Here is a 23,824-nt window from a genome sequence, read left to right on the forward strand (position 1 = left end):
CAAGATTCCAGCTATGAATTTGAGGACTCTCCTCCGCCAAACCGTTTAAGAAAATCTTCATCTCCTCAGACCCATTATCATCATCACGCACATTTGCTTATACCCACACACATCGCCTCTCTGACCTTCTTCCATCGCCTCTTCTTCATATTCGTCGAACAGCAGCAGCAGCAGCAGACCATTTACGAGGCGAGCTTAAGTAGGTCATCGGCCTCTTCTCATCTTCTCTTCCTTCTCGGCGCATCTTCCTCCCATTAATTCGACGCCGAAGAGCTGCGCGCATAATCGGTCGCACGGACCATAGCTATATGGATTATGTGGACGGTTCACGCTCGCGGCTTTATTATCTGCAGCGGCGTTCATGTATTTGTGTTTCGCGCGTTGTGTTTGCGTGCGCGGCAATTAGGCGCATGCGATAAAGAGCCCGTGTATGAGCTCCGCGGGAACTACTACTAATTTTTTTATACGGATCTTAGGCTTCTTGAATACCGTTCGACGTACTGGTGCAGTGTGTATAGTAGCGGGAATCTTATGCGATTGGGATTGAGCTTATATGGATGAGAATTTTTTTCTTTCAGTCGAATAAACAGCTGATTTATGGTTGTTTATTGGACTCCATTCGAGATCGTCTGATCCTCGGAAAACGTTTAAAAATAGTGTATAGCCAGGAGAGTGAAAAAAGTAAATAATTTTTTTTAAAAAGATGACAAATTCTTTTATTAACAATTAACAATAAATAATAAATAATACAGTGTGGTGGAGTGATGATAAGTGATGTAGCGTTACTTCATAAATTTAGCATGAACTCTGTCCTTAATTTTTAGCATTCCCGTGAGTGGTCGTCGCCAATTTAGTCCATAGACATTTTGATCTATAAACTAAAGTGTATCAAAAGTCCACAATACAAACTAGCGAAGGCAACTCTCAAAAATACAAATCACCGGTTGAATGATCTCCCCACTGAATAAATACCCCCTCATTCATCTTCATCAGTCCTTGGGTGATTCAATTTACACCGGGATTTCAGGGTAAGGGCTGAACTGAGGATCGACGCTAAATTCCGGGCTCCAGGCTCTGTAGGGTCCTGCGGCCTGAAGACCGACTTCCTCTTGGCTACGGTGCCAGTGGTCGTGGTGGATCTCGTAGGGCTTGGCGAAGCTCACACGTGCTGGGTATGCTGGAGCCGGTGAAGTCAGGAGAGCCTTGAGGGCTACAGCTCCTGAGAGAAGCAAGGCAAGGACACCGGCGCCCAGACCCTTGATACCAATAAGACCGATCAATGTGATGACAATCGGCAGGACGATTATGGCCTTGAGTTTCAGGGCCAGGAGGACTGGCAGCAGGATCTTCTTCAGCTTGGTTCGGCCTGAAACAAGAGAAGTGTTCTAATTTGAATGTAAGGTTCATTATTTATTTAAAAAGTGCGTATAACAATGTCCATTTCAAGTAAAACATAATAACAAAGGACACTTTATGCTGGTGATACATTTCAATAAGTAAGAGTTAAAAAATTAAAAATTCTTTCCAAAGTGAAAGCTCATTGTCCGCCGACTTTTACACCTCAAAGGCGCCGTTGGCAAACATCATTGGAATCCCTTAGAAGAGAAAGTAGTTTCCCGCCACAGTCATACAAATACACGCCGTATAAAGCTGCTCGGCTCACGTTACTCAAAAAATCAAACAGAAGGGGGTCGCTGTCGATAAGTGCCTGTACCGAAAAGAAACATCACGACGTGGAGGAGGAGGAAGAAGAAGAGGTAGGTACACCAGAAGAGAATGAGTAGGAGGTGGTAAAAAAGAAGCTGTACGTCAGGTGTCCTAGGGCCTACTTTCTTCTCTCGGGAGAGGAGGCTGTAGCCCCACTACTCGGCCCTCTTCTCCCACAGGCGCCGATTCCTTGTCCTAGATACCCGAAAATCATCTTTCTTTCTCTTGACGATGGGTGTAAGTACACGAGGAGACGACCTCCTAAGACAGCGAATCCACGAGAAGTGGCATGGATTACGGATCGGTGTGCCTGAAACCGTAGGGATGTGTAGAAATGTTTAAACAATGAAGGCTAAATATGCTAAAACATCGGCAGGACATGGTGGTAACTTAAAATTTGTAACATTCATTTAGTATTTGTACATTCTGAGTTGATGAAAATTGAGTGCGATTCAAAATTTTAATAGTAAAAATTTAAAGAGTTTATTAGTCTATTATTTTTAGCTGACTAAAAATCTATAAACAGTACGAATTATATGAATGTATATTTATGATGGATTTAATCGAAATCACGCAAATCTTGAATAACAAATTTTCGCTACTGATAGGGCTATTAATAATAGTTATATATCTCAACTTAAATAGCTTTAAATTCTACAGAAATTATCATAGATTATCAGAAATACTTTTCTTGTTTAATTTTTAGAAACAATAATAATAGTACCATAGATATTACCTGAAAGCTATACATTTTCGGAATTTCAAGTAAAAAGTACCGCACGAAGCAAAAGAATGTAAATTTGAATACGAATTATAGGTGTGATGGATGCCTAAGAAAATATAGGTATGCCGTGCGAGGAATTTACTATGAGTGTTGACGGAAGAAGCACATGGAATTCGGAGGAGAGTAGGAGAGGCTCGAGAGAAAAGCAGAGCCGACTTGGCCTCCTTAACGTTGGCCAATTGAACAGCGAGAGGCAGACCTACTGAGAGCCGATTCGTCGGCTTACCAATTGAAGCGCTACTATAAGATAATCCCACCGGGAAGATTCATCTGCACTTCTCGCTCACGCGTTGGCATGAGCAAACGATGCTCGTCGTCTGTATCCGACGAATCTCTTACCGTTTCTTTCCGCAAGCGATTTTCTTCCTATAGATACACTTTTTAATATAAAAAAGTCAAAATAATCAAAATTTGTTGATTATTCTATTATTGGTAGTGCAATAACTTTTTTCATGACTATTTGCTTAATTGCTATGCATTTGACTAACTAAAGGCTTTAGAATATTAAAGTCAGATCAGTAAGATTGTATCTGAAATAAAGTTACAATAACTTATCTTCTGATTGATTATTTATTTCATTATATTGGGTACATGAAGTTCACAATTATATGCACGTCCTATTTCTAATTTTATTTTATTCCGTCGTATCAATTTCAAAATGCTTTTTTGAATTTTTAACGAAAGTTGCAAAGAACTTATAATCCTTATAATCGAAATTTACCGATGACTAGGTATATTTTGAAGTAGTTTTTGTAATAGTGAGAACTAGATTGAAAAATTTCAATTAGTAAGTAATTTACCTTAGACTTTTATAGGAACATTGAGTTTCGTTCGTTTCACTTTACGTTACACATCAAATTTAAGGCAAGACATTGCGTGTACTAAAACTAGCTACAATTATAGCATTTATCGTCACTTGTTGCTAACCGTTTCGGTTTTTTTGGCATCTGGTTTACTTAAACTCCTTAATATTATTTCTTCAAATTTTAGGTGCTTCCGAGAGTAAGTGCATGGTTATAAAGACTGATTTCAAATTAGTAAATTATCTATTATAATTAGACTTTCCGAAGTGTGGAAGATATCACCGCGTTAAATCTCACTCGAATGCTTGTACGTGAACTTCAAGGCAAACTCGTGGGTCATGAGACCGGTTTTGAACTTAAATTTTATCGAAAGCGACGCATGCGAACAGCATGATATTAGTACGTGCAAATCTTTCGGTGCATAGTTCAAAATCTTATCGATCTTACCTTCGGAAGCACCTTGAATAAGTCCTCTAAGCTCGAATCCGACGTTCTTCTCTCCGAGAGCTCTGCCGAACAGATCAGCCGACGATCCATCACTCGGGAAGCTGATCTGCAGTTTGTGGCTCCTCAAAAAGTCGTCGATCCGCCTCATCAGGGGATCGTCCTCTGCCTCTTCGGTAGCGCTTCTCTGCTCTTCCACGGCAACCCTCTCGAGAGTGACCATATCCCCGTAGAGCCCGATAGTGTCCTTCTGGTTCAGGCTGTCCATGATGGAGGCCAATCTAGCCTCGAATCTGTCGACCTCACTCTCGTCCTGCCTCGCCATCATGGGGTTCGCCAGTCCCGACACCACCAAACAACAGCAAATGACAATGATTCCTCGGCTCGTCATCTTGTCCTTTCGAGTTCTCGTTAGACGGCGAGTACAATATTCGGGGCTGCCACTGACAGCTTGCGACTACCTCGACTGCTTTTGCCCGCTGGCCATTTTTTTCTTTTATATCGACAGCTACCGGCTACTGATATGGAGTGGCGTAGGTGGGGCTGGGGACGAACCATTTGGCAAGCGTCGCCGGCAGCAGACTACGGTGTGTTGTCGGGAATTTTAATAGATCTCCAGGAGCGAGCTGGTGCATCACAAGTGTTTGGCGGGCGTTTTTCCTTTTATCGAGGTTCACTTTCGAGAGTCTCTCCGCCTCGCTATGGGACACAATCGACCGACTATTTGCCGATTGAGGATGTGCTGCTCGACTTTTTCTTCTCTTTCAGAGCCGTTCTTACTTTTGAGCTAGTTTTCGATTTTTTTGCGCGTCCGATGTAAACGACGCCGGGCTGCGGAGGCGATCTGAATTCAGATGTCGAAGTCGGCTTTTTTGTGATTTTTCTGGAAGGTGTTTGCTTTGAAAGTTACGCAAATGGCTTTCGTGTATCTGATTTTTATAAATATTTTCGTCAAGTATTGGAAATAATTTAGTCGGTTTATTTTATTATTATAATTTTTTTTTAAGATTGCCATCATTTCATTTAAATATATTATGAAAATCGAAAGTCAAATTCTTGAACCTATTAGATATAATACGACACGACACGTGTAAAATGTTTAGTTGGATATAGCGAAGAACGACGAGTTAACGACCTGAGGAGACTTTTGCTCTGATTTAACGCGTGATAATTAGTTTTCCATTAACGTCGTGACACAGTGTAGTATGCAAGCTTGCGTCCCAAATCTTGTTCCCAATCACGATTAAGGCGAGTGTGTACCTGTACGCTTATTATGCGGGTTTTGCGGAACTGGCAAATTTAGAATTGTAACGTTTCGGGTCCTCTTTATACCGTTAAATTTTGAGTTGAATAATTTTTCATGCTCAAGCCAGTCTATAATTTTATAGTGTATTACAGGTTTTATTAGACTAAAAATTGATGAGACTCGGGCGCGAACCTTAAATCTCTAATTTGTGACGAAATACGCAAGAGCGTATATCGCACTAAACCGTAGTTCCATATTTGTCCGCCACGTGGACACGACGCTGCCGAAGCATGGCATACCCGCTACTCACAATTAAAGTAACCACCTGAGGATATCCATAGAAGCGAGCTACCAAGCTGCAATTATTATAGTAATAAGATACATTCATTTAATTACTAAGGAGTTTTAGTAGAAATTCAAGGGAAAAGTCAATATTATTTTATGAATATTTTATTAATAATGCCACATTGATAATAATTTAGCTGATGAATGACATAAATTATACAAAAGATCATGAGTATAAATAGTTAAATACTATAACTAAAACAGTCACGGCGAGTTATCGTCATCCCGCGCTAATAGCGTGAAATGCGAAAACATCCAAAATCCTTTACTCGCGTAAAAGACAATCAGATCATACATACATGAGTGAAACCAAACAAACGAAATTCTCTCTCGAGCGCTCTAAACCTTTTTACAGTTGTATCGAAGCCGATGTCTGACGCCACACTATCAGTATTTTAATTCACAATCGTCGAAGTCGTCATTGCGCTGTAAAATAAAGTGCAGATCTAACAACAAGGCAGTCCACCGTCTTCGTTAAAGTAAAATACTGTAGTTGTCCGTCAGTCAGAGTAAGTGCTTTGGTAGTCTAAGAGTAAGTCTATGGCATCGTCTGGTAACTAACATCGAAACAATCGATAGTCCTCGGTAGTCCATCCGGTTAAAATAAAAGATCATCTCCATCGCTTCTCAATCCAACAAAAAAGGTAAACAGCCTCGCACCAAAAGAAACACTCTAATGAGCCTCGTTGGCACTTGGCACTTGCGCGGAGTAAGCCAAATTGTGGGCGTCGGTGGCGGCCTTGTCACTGAAGCTCCTGTAGTATCCCTGAGCCTGGTTGGTGGAGGCACCGTTCCAGCCCTGGTTGTTGTCGTACCAGGAGGCCTGGTTCTTGCCGAAGATGTTACTGCCGAGTCCGCTAAAACCGGTTCCGCCAATCGAGCCAACGGAGCCACCGCTGAAGAGACGCTGGAAGGCCAGGATTCCGGCGATGAGGAGAGCGATCTTGCCGACGAACAGGGCCTTGATCACCAGGAGGGCGAGACCTCCGAGGAGGATCGGCACGAGGGCGAAGATCTTGATGCCGGCGGCGGCGAGGATTGGGAGGAGGAGCTTCTTGATCTTGGCGCGACCTGGAATTGGAAATAAATATTTTGTTAATAACAATGTGATTTCGTTTTATTTTATCAGTGAAAATGCAGTTTTAGTAACGAATGTTATAATTTTTTTTTCAAAATTATTAACATTATTCAATTTGTTAACAATCATCTAATATTACGTTTTTATTCACTGGATTGCGCAAGCGGTTTACGTTCATTCAGAAAAAATGCATGAATGAAAGTATTTCCGATGGAATGCTCAAATAAAAAGTTTCACAGTGAAAGTAGAGTCATCGTCATCTCGATAGCGCGCTATGACGTCAATTACCCGAGATCCTTGTTACATAAGGAAAGTATCCCGATGAATGAATTTTAATGCTAATTTTCGTTCTACTATGAATATTTTGATTATTTAAATTTTCAATTCCGAAAGCACTTTATTTTACTTCAAATTTTTGTAAAAAATTTACTCACCTTCAGTCATGGCGCGGGATACCGAACCCTCTGGCATGTTGATGTTCAGGCTATGGCTCTTCAGGAAAGATACTGCAGATTCGAATACCATATTGATGAGTTGCAGAGTCCTGTCAGCGGTTTCGCGGGGCAATTCATTCATCAGCTCCGTCTCGGGCTTCAGTGACTTTCCGCTGCGTTCCACTGAAAGTAACAATTTTATTATTGTACAGATTCTGCATTTTTCTTAAATATTATCACGATTTTGTTTATTTCAGTCGTCTAATGAATTAATCAGGTATGACTCGCCTATTGTGAATTTGACTATGTCCTACATTACCTCACAAACTACAGCCTCTGCTAATCTAATGTATGCTAAATTTATTCAAACCCATTCCTTTATTCAAATCAAGATAACTTTCTGTTCATAACCACAGAAAACTGTTATTCGCGCGGTATTCAAACTATTAGCTATTCCAAAAGCAAAACGTGACAATCAATCATTTATTTTTTCAATTTTTCTAATAAAAAATCGTAGCGCCAATTCAAATAAAATATTTGTAACTTACCGGGTGTATCCCTGACGAAGGTGATGCCCTCGATGATCTTGAGATCAGCGGACCGGGCAGCCCTGTCCAGACTACTCGCCGCCTTTACGGCGAAGCAGCTGAACATGTCCTCGTGGTTCATGCAGTCCAGGTGAGTTTCGGGTGCGGGTACGGCCAGCGCCGAGGCGACCAGCAGACCGAATACTACGTACTTGAACATGGTTTTGGCGGGAGTTTTTGAATCGACGAATCGAGAAACTGCGAAGAGATTGAGGAAACTGTTAGATATTTTAAATTGACTGTTTTGCTGATATGGTTTTTTAGATGAATATTAAGGAGTTTAAAGCAGTGTCACAGTTTTAGTATTATCTCATCGTTGAAAAAAAGTTCTTTAAGAACACTCGCAGCACTTTAATAATAAAATAAAATTTACTGAACAATTCAAAATCCCGAAAAGAACTCGAGAAATCAGAAAGTAATTTCCAGCAATTCGAGATCACACCGTAGCACACACAAAAAATGAAATCTAACACTGTATCTTACTTAGACGAATCGGCGAACCGTGCAGCGCGACAATCTTGACACGTGTGGTGTGGAAGAGGCGTCGGCGGTGTGTGAGACAAGAAGGCGATGTGTCTCAGAAAATTTTCGGAGCCGTGTCTGACTTGGCCCTGGCCTCCGCCTCAATCTTTATAGGCGCGACTGCCCCTTTGTTGACTCCCCGCGAGAGCCGCGATCCCCACCACTTCGCGCTCATCTTCCGCACGCGCGACACACGCACTCGTCATCTCCTCTCCTCCACGAGGGCACACGCATGACTTTCTTCGATAATTTTTTAAACAAACCGACGAAGAGGAGGAGAAGGAGAAAACCGAGGGCCAGTCATCAATGGGTTACCCTGGATTCCACGGCTCTGCGTTTTCGGCGGTACGGAGGTGTGGATCCTCTTCTTTTTCTTCTTTTTTGTGGGTGCATCCTCATTGTCACGGGCTGATTAGAAAGTTTCGGGAGCCTGGGAAGAGGAGATAAGGATTTGGGAGGATGAGATGATATTTCGGGCGGCGAGCCCTTTATTCTTGAGGTGCCGTAGTTTATTGAACTGAGATATAGTGACTTTCGATTTTTGAACCCTTGCTTTGGCGGACGTTTTTTGTGCGGTAAACGTGAGAAACAAGATCGTTTATTAGAGTTTTCTAATTCTTTTTAATTCATCATACATTGTAATGTGTATTTTTCAATTTTTATTACAAATCTATGAATTTTGAAGAATATCCCACACCTACAGCTCAACGGTACGGATTTCTTCGACAAGTGGTCAAATATTTTTTCAAGACTCCGGGTATGATTCCCACAAACGGCTAAGCAAATGAAAATTCAAGATGTCAAGTGGCGGTCTGTTTGCTCCCCTAATGCATATCTCTTCGCTTTTTTTTTGTATTTCGGCTCATTTAAAATCATCCTAGAAACTGAAATATTTTAGAAATAGTGTTCGAGATTCCTCTTGTAGGCGTATTTGACATACTTTTTTAACTGAATCTTAAGCTCTTATAAAATATTATAGAGATTTTTTCAGATCGCTTGCAAGTATAATTGAAAAATATTACAAAACAAACAGCATCGGTCGGAAACTCTCACTAAACAACAGAAACCTTCGAAAACCCATAACTCCTGTCCACAAGTTTCTCCGAGCAAACGAACCTCCAGCCGCACATCCTCCCGTTCTCATTCCTATAAACTCGCACAGTCAGGCGCGCGAAAAATGTCGACCACGTATACTCGCTTCCGAGAACCAATATAGCCAAGGTGTCAAACTGACCTGCGCGAGATTAATGAATCGCGAGGAGGCGCGAACGGCGACATTATCGGTGTTTTTCTCTCGTCTAGAGCCGTATACGCGTAAAATACACATACGTTTAGCGCAGCCACACCTGCGACCGCAGTTTCTATTCTTGTGGTCCGGACTCGAGAACGAATTCGAGATTTTTTTGCTTTTGCGGCGCGGAGGAACGACACTTTCACACGCAGGAGGCTGCAGGTGATGAACCATGCTTTAAGGGCCGTTTGGAGTAATTAGTTTTCGCTGGTTTACGCGCGGACGGCGAGGTGTTTACGACTGTTTGAGGTTGGTGGCCTGGATTATCGGTGAGTATCGGTAAGCTTTGTCCAAACATGTTAATAACGCTTTCGGTCTTTGGCACCAATATATCATAGAAATCCACTAGCTTTTACCCTACCAAGCATCGCGATAAGCCTCGAAAATGTACACACGTACCGTCTAAGTCGTTCAACGTCTGAAAAGACAAACTACACATTGCCTTGATACATTATAGCAATCCAGATAACTGCTACCTACTCACTAAACGATTCATCCTAACGTACCCTCGACACGTCTCATAAAACGTACGCGATTAGACCAACGACATAAACCGATTTCGAGCGATAAAGCATCCGATGCAGCCCTTGCTGGTTCGCCTTGACCCAGAGAAACCGGTTGAACCCCTGGCTATGAGTGTACAAAGGAGCGCAGACTGGTTTCTCTTACGTAATCGCGGCGCGGCGCCTCTCTCTCTCTCTCTCTCTCTCTCTGATCGACTTGCTTCCTTTTTGTCCGCCTTAATGGTCCATTCGCGCCGCCGAGATTATAAAGCCATTAAGCCGATGCGCCGGCGCGAGTTATGGCTGTTTTATTCGGATATGGACTCGTGTTATTGTTCCAGATGAATCGCCGCTTTGGAATGGGGATACTTGTTCTTATCTAGAATTGAAATTCCTTGTGAAAAACTATTATTGATCTGAAATGTATATTATAAGAAGTAGCACGCGACATACTGAGATTATGCGCGTCCATATTCAATACCCAAGATGACATATCGTCGGTTCGAAATGATAATTTGTCCAAGCCCAATTTGATCAAGAACAAAAGCTTTTAACGCTACCCACTTCTGAATATTGTGACACTTCATTCACGATGAATGAATGAATACTTTGTCGGAAGCCAGTCCATTATTAAAGGCTGCTTAATGCGGTCCTCGAAATTATGTACGGCTAATTTTTTAATACTCGAACAAACCTGATCTCGAAAGCAAAGCATTATTATTCAAATCGTGATACCCACTCACGATGTTTTCGCGTCGTATTGTTCGTCAGGTGACAAAATCGATCTCAATGAGGCAAAGTGTCATCGTAACGGAATCGACTCTTGTACAGCCAAAATCACTGGGCGAAAGAGTGGAGATGACAATAATCCACGACGATTGAATTCCACAGAGAATTAGCATATGTACCGGAATTTTACGTGTACTTGGGTCGTGTCAACGAGAAATTCCGAGACTATCATTTGGGTCACCCGATATCGAGTGGTTGTAGCGATGTCTTTTCGTTTTTCAATCCTGATTCACGTGTTTCTTGGAAAAAACAGGTTCGACAAGTGCCAAATAAAAATCGTTCCAGAATCTAAGGAATGGGGCGTGTAGTCAAAATCAAAAGTTTTAAAAAAAATCTATGATTTTAGAATCTAACACATCGTTAAGTCGAGCGAAAACGTGCTCATTTCGAAGCGAAGGTAGACCCATTGTGCTCCATCCCAGAAGTGTTCTCTTTAAATATTTAACAGATACAGAACTCGGCTCGCACGGTTCGTCATCTTTTTTTAACGGTACTCGCGCGCGCTTTTCGACGTATCGACATTTTCGGGCGTTCCTCCGCCTTTTTTATCTTTAGCCGCTTCTACGGGGCTACAATGCGAACGGACTTCCGGACACGTTGCGGTGGGACCGAGATTCTTGACGTAGTGACGAATTGCATCTTTAAAAATGGAAAGTTTTATGGATGCAGTTATTTTCGCTCGATGAATATTATGATTGGTGAAAACGATAATCTTCGATGAATTTCCTTTCTATTTTAAGAATTATTTATTTAAAAAATTTAATAATGGCTAATTATACACTTGGAAATTTCTTCATTAATTTATATCGAACTTGCAATTTCGTTTTATTGGCTTTCATTAGACTGAATATGGAAATGAAAACGAAAATAACGAAAACGAAGTTTCTCTACTCTTGTTAAACTAAAAAGCGGAACTTAGTTGAAAATTTACATACCGTGATCATTGTACATTGAAGCTATGAGCGCAATGATTCTTCTATGAAAATTGACCCTAATCATTTTTCAATCCGGTCCCAAAACGTTTGAAAATTCGTTTCCCCGTAACATTACCTGCGTCATACTCTAAATTACGCAACATTACATCCCGGAGAAAGCAAAAATCCAGCGGCAATCAATATAAAGTTACACGTACACTCGTCCGCGTGACGCAGAACCCAAATTGAAAAGCGGAACCTCATCTCATGCTTCCTCATTATACAATTTCTCGAGAAGCACATTACAGTCTAAAAACGCATAAAAACACTAGAGGACGTATGTACAAATACAAGGGATACACAAATCTAAGAAAATGGAAAGTGCCCCGAAAAAAAAGCGGGCGTGTGCATAGGCGGAGAAAACTGGCACGTGTTAATCGGAGAAATTGCCGAGAGCGTATATTTGCGCGCGCACGCGCGCATTTGCATGGGGACACAAGCGGATTATGCGCCTTTGCCATTGTTGCTTCGCGGAACCGTAATATCATCTGCGGTGTGTATACGTCGCGCCGTGAAGTGTGTAAGGGAGAAAGCGTCGCAATCCGATGATTCTTTTCATGAATAAATTTCACGGCTGATGTGAGTCAGTTGTGATGCTTATATGCGAGTGTCGGGGAATTAATATATAGAGGCTCGCGTTTGAATGGGAATTTTAATGGGAAAGCGCGTGGATTTGCGATTGACGATTTGATTTTGGGAGTTGGCTGATCGTGGATTCGGGTCACTACTCACTGGTCTAGCGGTATTCTGGATGAACTTATCTTTAGAACCTTTAACAAAGGAATCGCTTAGCGCTTTTTTGGCTCATTGGGCTGGCTTATCTTTCTTGCTCTTGGCTTTCTAGTGAGTAAATTCGAGGCTCGCTGTGTGTAAATAAACTTGGATCTGGAATGGTATGTTGGTTTGTTTATTTATAACTTAGGATGACTTTCACTTAAAAGTACATAGCTACAACTGTTGGTCAATAGCAATAATTTATTTCCTATGTTTTACAAAATAATATATACATGCATACGTTATTATAATGAATTTTACAAAATCATAAATTCAATTTCACAAAAAATACTGTCACTCAATACTACTTAATTCAACTACACTAGTATACAAAAATAAAGAACAACATCTATAAAGCTTTTAGTGATAATTTTCACAATAAATTCAATAAATACAATTAAATAACACGAATTTCAATCTACAACATCCTACATCTATCTTCTCCTCCTTCGCCGTTCGCCGTAGTATCGATAAGGATCGTCGTCGAATTGCTCCACCGCGTGATCCAAGACATCTTTCCTCCTGTACTTGGTCAAGGGAACGTTCACCAGGTCGATTTTGCTCTGCGCCGGTGTGATGCCGCCGTTCGCCACGCTGCGCAAGCCGATAATGGCCGCCAGGATCAGGCTCATAAGACTCAACACTACCGCTTTACCGCTGAGAATTGCCAGAGCCTTTAGCGTCAGTGGTAGGATTACCGATTTGATGAGGAGGAAGCCGACGATCAGGGGGAAGACGTACTTGTTTAGTTTTAGCTTCTTACGCCTTCGTCCTGAAGTAGAAAGAATTTTTTATAAAAAAACGACTCACAGCACAAAGAATAAAATCGTTTTCAGGTAAACTCACCCTCAACACTATTAGCGCGTCCGCTTCTCTCGCTAGGAACGAACGAGTCCAATATCCCCAAAAACCTCTCGCCGATCCAGTCGAAACTCCTCGTCAGATACTCGTCCACCTTCGACACTTCGTTGCTGGTCTTCACTTCGGGCACTTTTTTCTCGCCGCTCGTCGAGATCGGAACAAGCAGCACCAGGAGCACCAGCGACAGCATCGTCATCTTCACCTCTAGTCCTATTCCAACCCTTTGGCTTACTCACTTTTGAAATTACGAACACTCGTGTCTACATCCATGTCACCTATAGTCCTCGCTTCGTCTGCACAGTGCGTACGTATCTCCTCGCGAAAACAAAAGAGCCGCGAGGAACCAGAGCAAAAAATAACCTTCCGATCGCGGAGACACGAAGACAAGAACTGGTCGGGTTGCCTGTCCAGTAGATTAGTTTATATAGCGCATCCGTGAAAATCGTTGGAGGAAGGAGCCCTGCTCATCTAACACGGTACTGACGCGTGACGAAAGATCCAGTCGCCGGCTCCTTCCTGCCCGTTGTTGTTCCCCCATTGGCTGCCGGCCGCTTACGATCGCCGGCGACTCTTTTCATTTTTTTTTCTCCTATCTCGCTCTTTTCGCTCGATGGCACATTTCGATGTCACGGGACACGGCTGGCCGCCGAGTGATCCTCCGAAGGGTTTACGACCGATAGGCAAAGAGAGCTTTTAGCGCGCGGGCTTTGATTGGCTGCGGCGATTTATTGCGCACTGTCGCGAGATTTGTTTTATTGTTGTTCTTTGAAGTTTACGCTTATTGGTTTGTGAAATAAATTTCGAGAAGGATGTAAGCAGGATTATCGCGAAGTGTTGTTTGGATATTCGGAGGATTCATCGCAGAGCTGCGGTTATCGCTAATTACACAGGCGCGCGGTTGAAGCTCATCCCTGTAATCATTCAATAAACGCTGCGATCATCCGGTGAATCTCAAATTACTATTTACAGTGATGTTTAATAGAGTTAACCGACTACTTAGGAAAGTAGGTGTACTATCAGCACTAACAAGCGTTTTCAGAATTTAATGCAAACAATGATCGGTACAGGTGAAAAGAAGATCGCGTTTCTTTTATTTATTCAGTTGCAATGATCTCGATTGAAAAATTACAAAGTAAGCAAATCTGCTACCGGAAATAGTCAAAGAAAAAGTGAACTCAACGTCGTGAAAAAATTGTCACTCGAAAAGTGGAGCAAAATGTAATTACAGTACTATAACCAGTGACCATTCTTTCGTTAATTAGCCTCGTTCTTCTCGTAACTTCGGTGAAATTAGAAACTATGTCTCTTCAGACAATACCATTAAAAAGTATTTCTAATCTATTTGCATTTAATAAGAATGCATCGTTCGATCGAAAATACATTTCGCAGGAGGATTGCGCAATAAAATCTGGCCGAGTCGTGGGAGAGTGCATAATAGTCCTTTTTTACACTTGATTACAGAAAGCCAGTAACGGGTTCGACGACAGTCTCGTCACAATTAGCACCAAGTTCAATGCTGCTGCAGCACAACGGGTTTTTGTTGGGCTGGCGCTGCGAAAGTCGTCATCTCGCGGTGAGGTAATTGCCTAAGGCGGAGATTTGCGCAGTGTTTGGCGAACTAATCGATCTGCCGCAGACTGTCAATCATTACGCTGCAGAACGGTTTCGCAATCGGGCTTCGGTTATCGACAATTGATTATCAATTCAAAGCTTAAAAAAAAAAACATTTTTGAAAACGCTAAAATCTTGATATCAATCGTGAAACTCTCACTCTCCAAAAAATCTCGAACGCGAAAAACCCGTTCGCTTACTTTCGATTCGTACGCCCGATCTCCGACTTTATCCCCGACAATCCGCTTTCGATCGCTATCCACACGCGATAACGACAGGATGCTGTGCCCACCGGCCAAATGAAACGTCGTCGGCCGAGTCGAGCGCGACACTCGTCTCTAATCTTTATCATCGCGATGCGTAAACGCATGAGCGGTTCTGGCGCCCGAAACAAAAGGAGCGAACGGTAAAAAGCGCGAGCGGGGGAGAAAAACCGTAATCATGAGACGCTTCGGGACGGGCGTATGCATGCGAGACGAGCTGAGAGGTGTGGATAGCCGATTGGCCGAGGATTTTCGATCGGAGATCGGCAATCTAGTTTTTAGGCTGCCGAATTTTCGGCAGGACACAGCTGGCCTGGTTTTCAAGGTTGCGTTCTGCTGGCTGGCTTCGGAAAGAAATGGATAGTGAGTACAATGTATCGTGGGAGAGACGAGTTTTTATTTTGGGCAATTGCTCGTGTGAACGTCGAAATATTTAGAGGCTGATGTTGTGGTGTGATTTCGTTAGTCTTGGGTAAGGTACACAATGGAAGACAACAGTAGCCGGTGAATGTAAATTAAGAAAGGTAGTTTGAAATTTCACTGAAACCGAATAAAGAAAACCGCAGAGCGATGTAAGTGAGATGTTCGAGCACAATTTTGAAAAGCCATTACCGTTGATGATAGCGATCTCGCGCAACACATTTCAAACTCACTTTGGCTTTCAAATTGTTCCGTTATAAAAACACGATGAATTTCGCGACAATTTTATCGCCAGGAAACTTTCAGCATCGCACTACCATACTTTCGCATTTTCCTCTCGGATCATCGTAATGAGTAGCACTTGTCTCGAAAGTTGCAAAAACAATTGATCTAAAAACATCGAGTGGCAATCGAATCCGATTAGACGAATCCTTCGTGTGTAAAGATGCAACCCAGATAGCAACTTTCGCGTAATATTCGAAAGAATGCGCTCATCTCGATTTCTCGTACTTTTCTTATTTTACCCCGCGTCATGCTCTCGAACGTTCCCGATGTGTTCTCTTTCTGCTTACTGAGCATTTATTGACAATAGCAGAATCTTCGATAACTGCACGTATGTGGAAAATTGCAGAAATTCGCAATTTCGAATCGAAGTCAAGAATATCCGGCGGAAAGCGCAATTTGAATTCCATAGATCAAACTCTCGTTACGTGAAGTATACTTTGAGTACTCTGCAATTAACTGCAGAAAATACAGACTAGCTTGATACGATTATTGAAGCATAATTACAGAAATGCAAAAAAAGACCTTATACCACAGTCTAATTCTCATTCATCAATGCGGCTATACGCATCTTTGAGTTTTCGATTCGCGCGCCTTTTCGAAGAAACGCTCGACAGTTTCGAGAACATGAGGCTCGTTATTTTTAACGGTAAGAGATCAAGTTTAAATAAATTGAAGATATTCAGGCATCGACTTTTACTCTTATACGCGAGGATCGTCTATACTCGAAAGCTGAAAACGCACGTGCAGATTTCCCGAGGAGAAGCGTCATTAAAAGCCGGCGTACATTTCCTGTCGCACTAATTATTCGCAACGATCGTAAAAGTCAGCCGTATACCATGTACATCCAAACATAATCAGCCGGCTCGTTCTTCGAAACTACAAGAGAAAACGTCAATTAAACTCGCGGCGCGTGTACCGGCGATATCGATTTCACTGCGCTTTGTTTTCACGTTCTGCCCTTAAAAGCCAGCTGACGGTGAGAGATAATTTTCCGTTCGATTGGGAATCCATCGCGGAGGCTCAGCTTGAAAAAAGTCGGCTCGAGACAAATAGAGAGAGAGAGAGAGAGAGAGAGAGAGAGAGAGAGATCCATCTTATAGTGGAGGAAACGTCTGCAGCTCTCGTATGTAATGAGGATGGACGGGTGACCATAATTATCAACGCCAGTATGCCAAGTCGTTCCAGCTCGTTTCCGGACTGGCGCTGCGCGTCTCTTCCGCGAACGGCGCAGGCAGTTGCTGAAAAAGCAATTAGCCCGCCCGCCAAAGAGACAAGGTAGTCGCTTTATTTAACCATAAATTCAGCGTTTCTCACTTTTACCACCGCGCGAAGAGGAGAGCTGCAGTCGTTTGGAAGCGGCAATTTCGCGGGCAATTTGAAGCGCGGAAAGTGCCGGCAACGGGTGGAGTCGGAGTAGCTCTTTCTCTCTCGCATCTCCGCAGCGATCCACTTGCGTCGTCGCACGTCGTACGCGTAGAGCAACGGGGGGGGGAGAGGGGAAAACGAAGAAGAAGAAGCTCCGCGAGTGTACGGCGCACGCATAATAATCCCGGAGGCCAATTTTTCACGGACTGCCGATTTTCCCGACAACTGAAGCGTGCCGCGGAGCGGCGGACGGAACCCCCTCGGGTTGTCCGCGGAATCGAGACCGGACCGCTTAGTTCCCGGTCGTTCGTCGTGCCGCTTACTACATTTTTCCGTCATTCTCCGCGCTCGCACTGTCAGAGGGATCTCTCGCGCTTCTTCGCACGCTTCGAGCAGCTTTTAGCACGCTATTCATTCCTACCGAGTCATCGCGTCCGATCGTTAAGCGATGAGATGACGAGGAGCGTCACGGAGGCCATGAGCGTTTGGGGAAGACGGTGACGGCTTTTTCGGCCAAGTGCGAAGCAAGAGGAAGCTGAACCTGCTGTGATCATGTAAGAGAGAGAGAGAGAGAGAGAGAGAGAGAGAAGAAGAAGCCATGAGGGTCGCTGTCAATCTAGTCTTGCTGTTGGTGGTCGTGCTGCAGGTCATGGGCTGCGTTCGAGCGACGAGCCTGGTCGAGAAGAGGGACCTGCAGGCCAGAGACTTTTTCGAGGAGGTGCTCATGCAGCTCATACACCAGAGGAGGATGTTTCTCGACGGGTTCGGCAACGGAACCGCCGCGATCGAGAGGAACTTCGGCTTCGACGAGCCGACGTCGATCGACGTGACAGGTGAGTCCCCGTAAATCATTTAAAACGTCGTCGCCTACTTCTCGGAACTGTTTTACCGACTCATCGCACTGCAATTACCGCGAATGACTAATCTTATTCCGATGGTCGCGCAGCTGCTCATTAAATTGAGAGTCAGTGCAATAAATATTGTCCTCTGATTCGAGCTTTTGAACCGTGATTCGTGTACACTCGAATATGTTTTCCGCTGTTGACAAAAGTAACGGTTGTCGGGAAAATGAGCCAGCACGCAACAGTAAACCCGGCTGTATTACAGGAATTCTCGGCTTTTTGAATCTTGATGCTGTATAAAAGGGCTCTTATCTGATGCGCGTGCGAGGATTGTTATTCCGTATTGAAATAACTCGCGGTGCAATTAGTCTCTCGGACGGCATTTCAGTAAGTCGCGCGGGATAATTAGAGCTAATCCTCTTATTAAGCACTTAGCCGGGAATGCGCCGCGCCGTTATGTCAGCACGCAACAATTAAGTAACACCAGATGAAGCGTCTCTAGTACGCGCGAACGCGAGATTCCCATATACTTTATAATCCGGAAATGTAAATATATCGAAGCAACGATCCTCATTACGCGTAACAACGGCCAACAATACCGATCCTAATTGAATTGACCGTGTGACCGGCAGCTGCAGCGGAGGCAGGCGAGGGACGAGGCCGGAAAAAGAAGCTGCGCCAGATGAACCGAACGCTAATGGCCATCATAATGGCCTACACGCTCAAGTTCATGTTCCTGATACCGACTTTCGTGGGCACCCTCATCCTCCTGAAGTTCACCACGGCGCTGGCTGGATTCTTCTACGCTCTCTTCGCCGCGGTGCTCGGCCTCGAGCACCACAATCATCATTGAAATGCTGATGTAGGCTGTAAGTGGAGTGAAGTGAACGAAAAGGAAAAGACTCGGTGATTTGCAAAGAAAGAACAATTTGACTTTATTATTCTCTTTTCTGGTAGTTTGCTTCGTACCTTACAGTTATGCAGACAGACAGAGAGAGCATTACAATGTTGTCGGTGCGCGACTCGGCGCAATATTACAGTATAGCGTTAATTCAAGAGTTAATCAAACATATAAATACAAATAAATAAATAAATAAATTAGTTCGTAAATTTGAAATGCCATTCCTCTCGGAGACTCGAGCGAGTATTATTATTATAGACGACGGGCACTTCCCACCGCGACTCCATCGAGTTTTGTGTACAGTCGCGTGTATAAACAAAGAAGCCCAGAGCGGGTTACACATCGCGCCTCGTTATCCGTCCATCAGCTGTCCGGCTCGCACATGCGAGAGAAGGACGATTAAAGAGAAAGAGAGAGACAGAGGGATAGAGATAAAGGGAGAGGGAGAAGGAAAAAAAGACGAGAACAAGATGGAGTCGCGGAGAAGTGCCTGTCATTAGATGCTCGGCCAGCAATTTCCGAGAGAGGAATACACTCGAGAGGTTATTCCTCTCGCGCACACACTATGTTATAGCCTTTTCGTTTTCCCTCGCGAGTCTATAATAAACGTCATCTCTCCTCGCGTGCGCTACCGGACTACAGAAGAAGATTGAGTGCCGCGATGTACAAAAGGCTTAGTTCGTCCTCGTCGAGTAATGTCACGTCTCCGCGTCCCAAGTGCGTCTATACAAATGATCAGACGACGTGGTACACAATTTTTTTTTGTCAATTCTAATGCCAACGATTTTCCATCGTGCGAGGATCGGAATTCTCATGTAGCGATTTGTGTGCTAAGAGAGTAAAGTGAGCAGCTCTGAGATGCGTTTGTGTGTGTGTGTGTTATTTTAACAACCTCGGACAGGATAGAAAATCATCGGCACACGTCCTAAGTACTAATACTGATTGCGTTACGAGTAATATGAACACTTGAAGGATTTCGATTTTCCGTACATGCGTTCAGGTCAATTTTCAGTCGAGCATAATGAATATACAGTATGCATTGGCACAGAAGTACTGGTTTTCAGTGTAAAATACAGTCAGCGTCCTCGCCGCTAATCCCGAATTCGTAAGTATATAGAAAGAAAACACCCGATCGAAGCGTCCGTAATTCACAGTCTCGTGCGTCACGTCACAGTACAGTTACCGTCATGATAGATAGAAGAACTTCGTTAGCGCGCCGTGTGAAGCCCCTTACTTCCTCTGCTGCCTGCTGGCGCCGTAGGCCAGGTTCTGCGCGTACTCCTGCTCGCCGTTGTCCAGGTCGAGGGCCTTGAGGCTTCGGTCCCAGCCGCCGCCGCCGCCGCCACCGCCGGACTGCCAGCCGTGTCCGTGGTCACCGCCGCCCTGCTTCTGGGACAGCAGCTTCTTCAGCCCGATGATCATGGACAGCACCAGGGCGATCTTCGAAATGATCAGGGCCTTGCCGGCCAGGAGGAAGAGGACGCCCATCGCCAGGGGGATCATCGCGGCCATCTTCATGGCCATGCCCATCATCATCATGCCCATCATTTTCTTCATCTTGCCGCGGCCCTCCTCCATGGAGCGCTTGAGCTCGCCGGCCGAGGTCTTGGGCAGGCGGATCTGCACGTTGAAGCTGTTCATGAGCGAGGAGACGCGCTCGAGGAGGATGTCGTTGAGGACATCGTCGCGGCTGCCGCCGCTGGTGCGGCCGAGGGTCGCCTCGAGCTCGGTTATGTTCCTGACCGGCTCGATCTGGGCCCCGGGCGCCTTGACCAGCTCGAGGTTCTCGGCGATCGGCAGGTTCTCGATCCTGGCGAGCCGGTCGAAGAAGCCGATGGCCTTCTTCTTGATGCAGGCCGAGACGCCGACGTTGCGCTGATGGCAGTCCTCGTAGACCCGGTAGGCCGCCCGGTAGCCCTTGTCCAGGAGGCCGCCGTCGTCCTGGGCTGTGACCAGGCACACCAGGCCCAGGCTCAACAACAAACACTTCCGCACGTACATGACGCCGTGTAAAAGCTACTTTCGGACTCGACACACGGAGAGGCAGAGGAGAGAACACGCACCACTGATTCGTGGATCCTCAGCTGGAAGACTGGCGCCAGGACGATTCCGGTCGGCTGCTATATAGCAGCCGAGGGGATGAGCAGCCAGATTCTCTCTCTCTCTCTCTCTCTCTCTCTCTCTCTCTCTCTCTCTCTCTCTCTCACTCTCTCTCCCACGTGCTCGACTACGCGCGCTCGCACACATGCATAGGGCCCTGCGCATTCATCTCTCCTCGGTACATTGTGCAACGCGCTCACACATTCACTGTAGCTTGCACACAGAGAGGGAGAGAGTCGTAAACGATCTTAGAGAGAGGAAGGATGCCAGCAGCAGCCGGTGGTGGTGGGGCAGCGGCGAGAGATAGGGTTGACGGGATTCTCATAGCGCTCCCATGTGACCTTCCTGACACAGAGACCCACACTCTCTCGCGCTCGCGCGCGAATCAGGGAATCAAGGAGCCGCGAAGAAAAAAGAGGGGCCTAGCCCTCCTCTCTTTCTCTCTCTCTCTCTCTCTCTCTCTAGTTCCGTCATTTTCTTCTCGCTCCTTTCTCTCCTCGAGGGGACGGCTGGCGTCGCCTGGATGCAGCTCGCATTCGAAATTCAAATTTACGGTGTACGAGTGTCGAGGCGTGGGATCGCCCGAGCGGCAATTTTATTAGCGTGTATCGTAAATCGCGGGAGTACGAGGAGTGAGAAATTGCGAGGATGATAACGTGTCGCCTCCCGGTTATGCGGTTCTTTCTCTTCGATGCTGGAAAACTAGTAGGCCCGTTGTCGGCGCGCCGAGAGGAATTCGCTTGATAATGCGCGAGTGGTTTGCCTGGTTAGACGAGTGTGTGCGCTTGTTTACGGCTCTGGGCAAATATTTGCACTCGCGAGCTTTTGTCGTTTGCTGCGCTGCTGTTCGGAATTCGGAATACTGATTATTCATCAAAAGCTTCGAGACCACAAATAATGAACCACCACATACTTGCGGTCGTTGTCATTGTTGCATCCTCGGGAATTTATCGCGGACGCGTGCCGTTTTAAAATCGACCCTTTTCCGGCCTAGAAAGCTTGTTAGAAAGTCCCGCGATAAACGCCTCGAAATTCCGCAAAGCGTAATGGAAAATTATGCGCATACGTAGATCGCTGTCTCGAATCAAAGCGTTCTCCAAGTGCGAACCACGATGTATCGCTCCGGAAAAGCTCGATCCGATTAACACATCCCCGCGTACGTAAATTAAACTTTCGACAATGCGGATCGAAGCACACACGGCGAAGAAAGCAGGGTAGGGAGATGGATAAGGAGAACACACACAGTAGGTAGATGAGTGCGCGCGCAGCATCTCATTGGTGCATCGAGTGGCCTCCTGAACCCTCGTGACCCCCCCTGTACACGGAGATCTACGTCCCGAAGAAAACTAGTCCAAAGAGAGAGAGAGCGCATCTCTCGAATCCGCTACCGATGAGGTTCAGGGCCTATGCGCTTCTGCCGTGTGGGCAGATCAAGGTTGAATCCTCCTCCTCTCCTCCTCCTCCTGTTTACTCTCGACGTTATTTACGCTCCTTTGTCGAACGCCGCTACCGACTGCCACTTTTATCGCCTCGGCGGATCTTCGACTCTCCGCTGGCTCTAGCATTTTTTCCCCCGATCATCCCTCCCACTCGCTGTGCACATGTACACATCTGGAGCTGAACCAGTTTTCCCAATGACTATTCGCGAGCGCTTTACATACGGCCACGATACCGCGAGCAAACAGCGCCGATTCCCATTGAGTCGTTTTCTGCCGCGCAGCACTTTCTATCGGTTATTACAGAGATGCGCACAGCCATAACTGTACAGGAAGATTGATTTTTTTTCTTCGTCAGCAGGAGTCGTATGTAGGTAAGAAGGGCTCGATTTGAATGTTGCCCAACGCAGCCGAAAGTTTACCGTTGACTAGACGATGAGTGGAGAGCATTATCTCGGCTGATGGGGGATAAGTATGAGGTATGGGAGAACATTTTTAATAACGCCGCGATGCGCCGGCTCGTTATTATATACGCGAGCGCGTGGTAGTCGTCGGCAGAAAAAAGGGGGCACAAATTACTGGCTTCGGGGCATCAAAGATTAGATTTTAATGATTTTGAGAACTTTTAATTCGACGCGCGGTTTATTCCCCTAATGCTCGTCTCGAAAAAAGGAGTGTGTTTTATTTACCGTTTTGTGGCTTCTAATTTTTTCGAAGAATTTTTGAAGTACACGTGCAGGACGCTATGTACGAAGCGACGCAAAAACAGCGGGAGGTCATAAAGTTGATCGATGATCATCGGAGTGATTTATTACGGCGATCGAGCTGGTCTCTAATCAATCAGTCGCACGCAAACGTGATTCGATACCGTATATACATGCACTCCAAATTCACTTGCTGATTTTTCGAACCGAAGCGATCATCATCAGCGAAAACTTTCGAATCACGCATGGGAAATCAATGCTCGGCAATCTGCATCAGACCCCTAAACCTACATCCGGTCAAAAAGCGCGTCTCGGGTGACAAAAAGTTTAGCACCGCAAAACCCGCGACTCATCGCTCCAACGCGGCGCTAATTCCGCAAAGCCGATGGAAAGCTCGGCCAAGTGACTTATCGATCATCGCCGGCTGATGCTTTATAACAGGAAATGGCACGTGCACGGGCGCGCTCGCGGTGCTTAATGCGATGTACAGACGACGCTGCATTCCTCGCCTGTATTTATGCGCACGCGAGGCATTATTACAGAGGATGGCTCGCGTGTGTGCGTAGGCGAGTATAAAGTCTGGCACGTGGCCTTTTTGCGCGGCTGGAAGTACACACTTAACTCGAAAAACTTGGAAACGCTGGTTTTCGTTCTGGGGAATTCGTGCTTTTTTTAAACACCCTTTTATCGAAGAATTTGGAAAAGTCACTCAGCTACGACGAAATGCAAGGCTGCAAGAACCTAGAAACATTCTA

General features: G+C 45.0%; 5 protein-coding genes across 5 annotated transcripts; 1 reads left to right on the forward strand and 4 right to left on the reverse strand.

The window, feature by feature from the left end:
* Positions 1–982: 982 nt before the first annotated feature.
* Positions 983–4,129, reverse strand: LOC100118267. The gene is made up of 2 exons (XM_001602926.4): positions 3,742–4,129; positions 983–1,366 (listed from the first exon to the last, which is right to left on the reverse strand). Exons 1-2 carry the CDS (start codon positions 4,127–4,129, stop codon positions 1,011–1,013), a joined length of 744 nt encoding a protein of 247 aa, XP_001602976.1. The 3' UTR covers positions 983–1,010.
* Positions 4,130–5,418: 1,289 nt separating this feature from the next.
* On the reverse strand, positions 5,419–8,019 carry LOC100118229. Its single transcript, XM_001602869.4, has 4 exons — positions 7,912–8,019; positions 7,390–7,626; positions 6,842–7,024; positions 5,419–6,400 (listed from the first exon to the last, which is right to left on the reverse strand). Exons 2-4 carry the CDS (start codon positions 7,586–7,588, stop codon positions 6,003–6,005), a joined length of 780 nt encoding a protein of 259 aa, XP_001602919.1. The 5' UTR covers positions 7,589–7,626; positions 7,912–8,019; the 3' UTR covers positions 5,419–6,002.
* Positions 8,020–12,715: 4,696 nt separating this feature from the next.
* Positions 12,716–13,338, reverse strand: LOC103317767. The gene is made up of 2 exons (XM_008216757.2): positions 13,128–13,338; positions 12,716–13,053 (listed from the first exon to the last, which is right to left on the reverse strand). Exons 1-2 carry the CDS (start codon positions 13,336–13,338, stop codon positions 12,716–12,718), a joined length of 549 nt encoding a protein of 182 aa, XP_008214979.1.
* A 3,951-nt stretch (positions 13,339–17,289) lies between these two features.
* On the forward strand, positions 17,290–19,038 carry LOC116417427. Its single transcript, XM_031930509.2, has 2 exons — positions 17,290–17,919; positions 18,561–19,038. The coding sequence occupies exons 1-2, from the start codon at positions 17,685–17,687 to the stop codon at positions 18,779–18,781; spliced, it is 456 nt and encodes a 151-aa protein (XP_031786369.1). The 5' UTR covers positions 17,290–17,684; the 3' UTR covers positions 18,782–19,038.
* On the reverse strand, positions 18,845–20,907 carry LOC100118127. The gene has a single exon (XM_008216402.3). It carries the CDS (start codon positions 20,828–20,830, stop codon positions 20,060–20,062), a length of 771 nt encoding a protein of 256 aa, XP_008214624.1. The 5' UTR covers positions 20,831–20,907; the 3' UTR covers positions 18,845–20,059.
* Between the last annotated feature and the right edge of the window lie 2,917 nt (positions 20,908–23,824).

This window comes from Nasonia vitripennis, chromosome 4 (genome assembly GCF_009193385.2).
Source record: "Nasonia vitripennis strain AsymCx chromosome 4, Nvit_psr_1.1, whole genome shotgun sequence".
Classification (NCBI taxonomy): Eukaryota; Metazoa; Arthropoda; class Insecta; order Hymenoptera; family Pteromalidae; genus Nasonia; species Nasonia vitripennis.

Bases quoted from the DNA above. Each gene is read 5' to 3' on its own strand.
- LOC103317767 (XM_008216757.2), bottom strand. From the start codon at position 13,338: ATGACGATGCTGTCGCTGGTGCTCCTGGTGCTGCTTGTTCCGATCTCG. The intron at 13,054-13,127 runs GTGAGTTTACCT...TTTCTACTTCAG, and splicing joins ACGCGCTAATAGTGTTGAGG to GACGAAGGCGTAAGAAGCTA.
- LOC100118267 (XM_001602926.4), bottom strand. From the start codon at position 4,129: ATGACGAGCCGAGGAATCATTGTCATTTGCTGTTGTTTGGTGGTGTCG. The intron at 1,367-3,741 runs GTAAGATCGATA...CTCTTGTTTCAG, and splicing joins TATTCAAGGTGCTTCCGAAG to GCCGAACCAAGCTGAAGAAG.
- LOC100118127 (XM_008216402.3), bottom strand. From the start codon at position 20,830: ATGTACGTGCGGAAGTGTTTGTTGTTGAGCCTGGGCCTGGTGTGCCTG.
- LOC100118229 (XM_001602869.4), bottom strand. From the start codon at position 7,588: ATGTTCAAGTACGTAGTATTCGGTCTGCTGGTCGCCTCGGCGCTGGCC. The intron at 7,025-7,389 runs GTAAGTTACAAA...TGTTACTTTCAG, and splicing joins CTTCGTCAGGGATACACCCG to TGGAACGCAGCGGAAAGTCA. The intron at 6,401-6,841 runs GTGAGTAAATTT...TTCCAATTCCAG, and splicing joins ATCCCGCGCCATGACTGAAG to GTCGCGCCAAGATCAAGAAG.
- LOC116417427 (XM_031930509.2), top strand. From the start codon at position 17,685: ATGAGGGTCGCTGTCAATCTAGTCTTGCTGTTGGTGGTCGTGCTGCAG. The intron at 17,920-18,560 runs GTGAGTCCCCGT...TGTGACCGGCAG, and splicing joins GACGTCGATCGACGTGACAG to CTGCAGCGGAGGCAGGCGAG.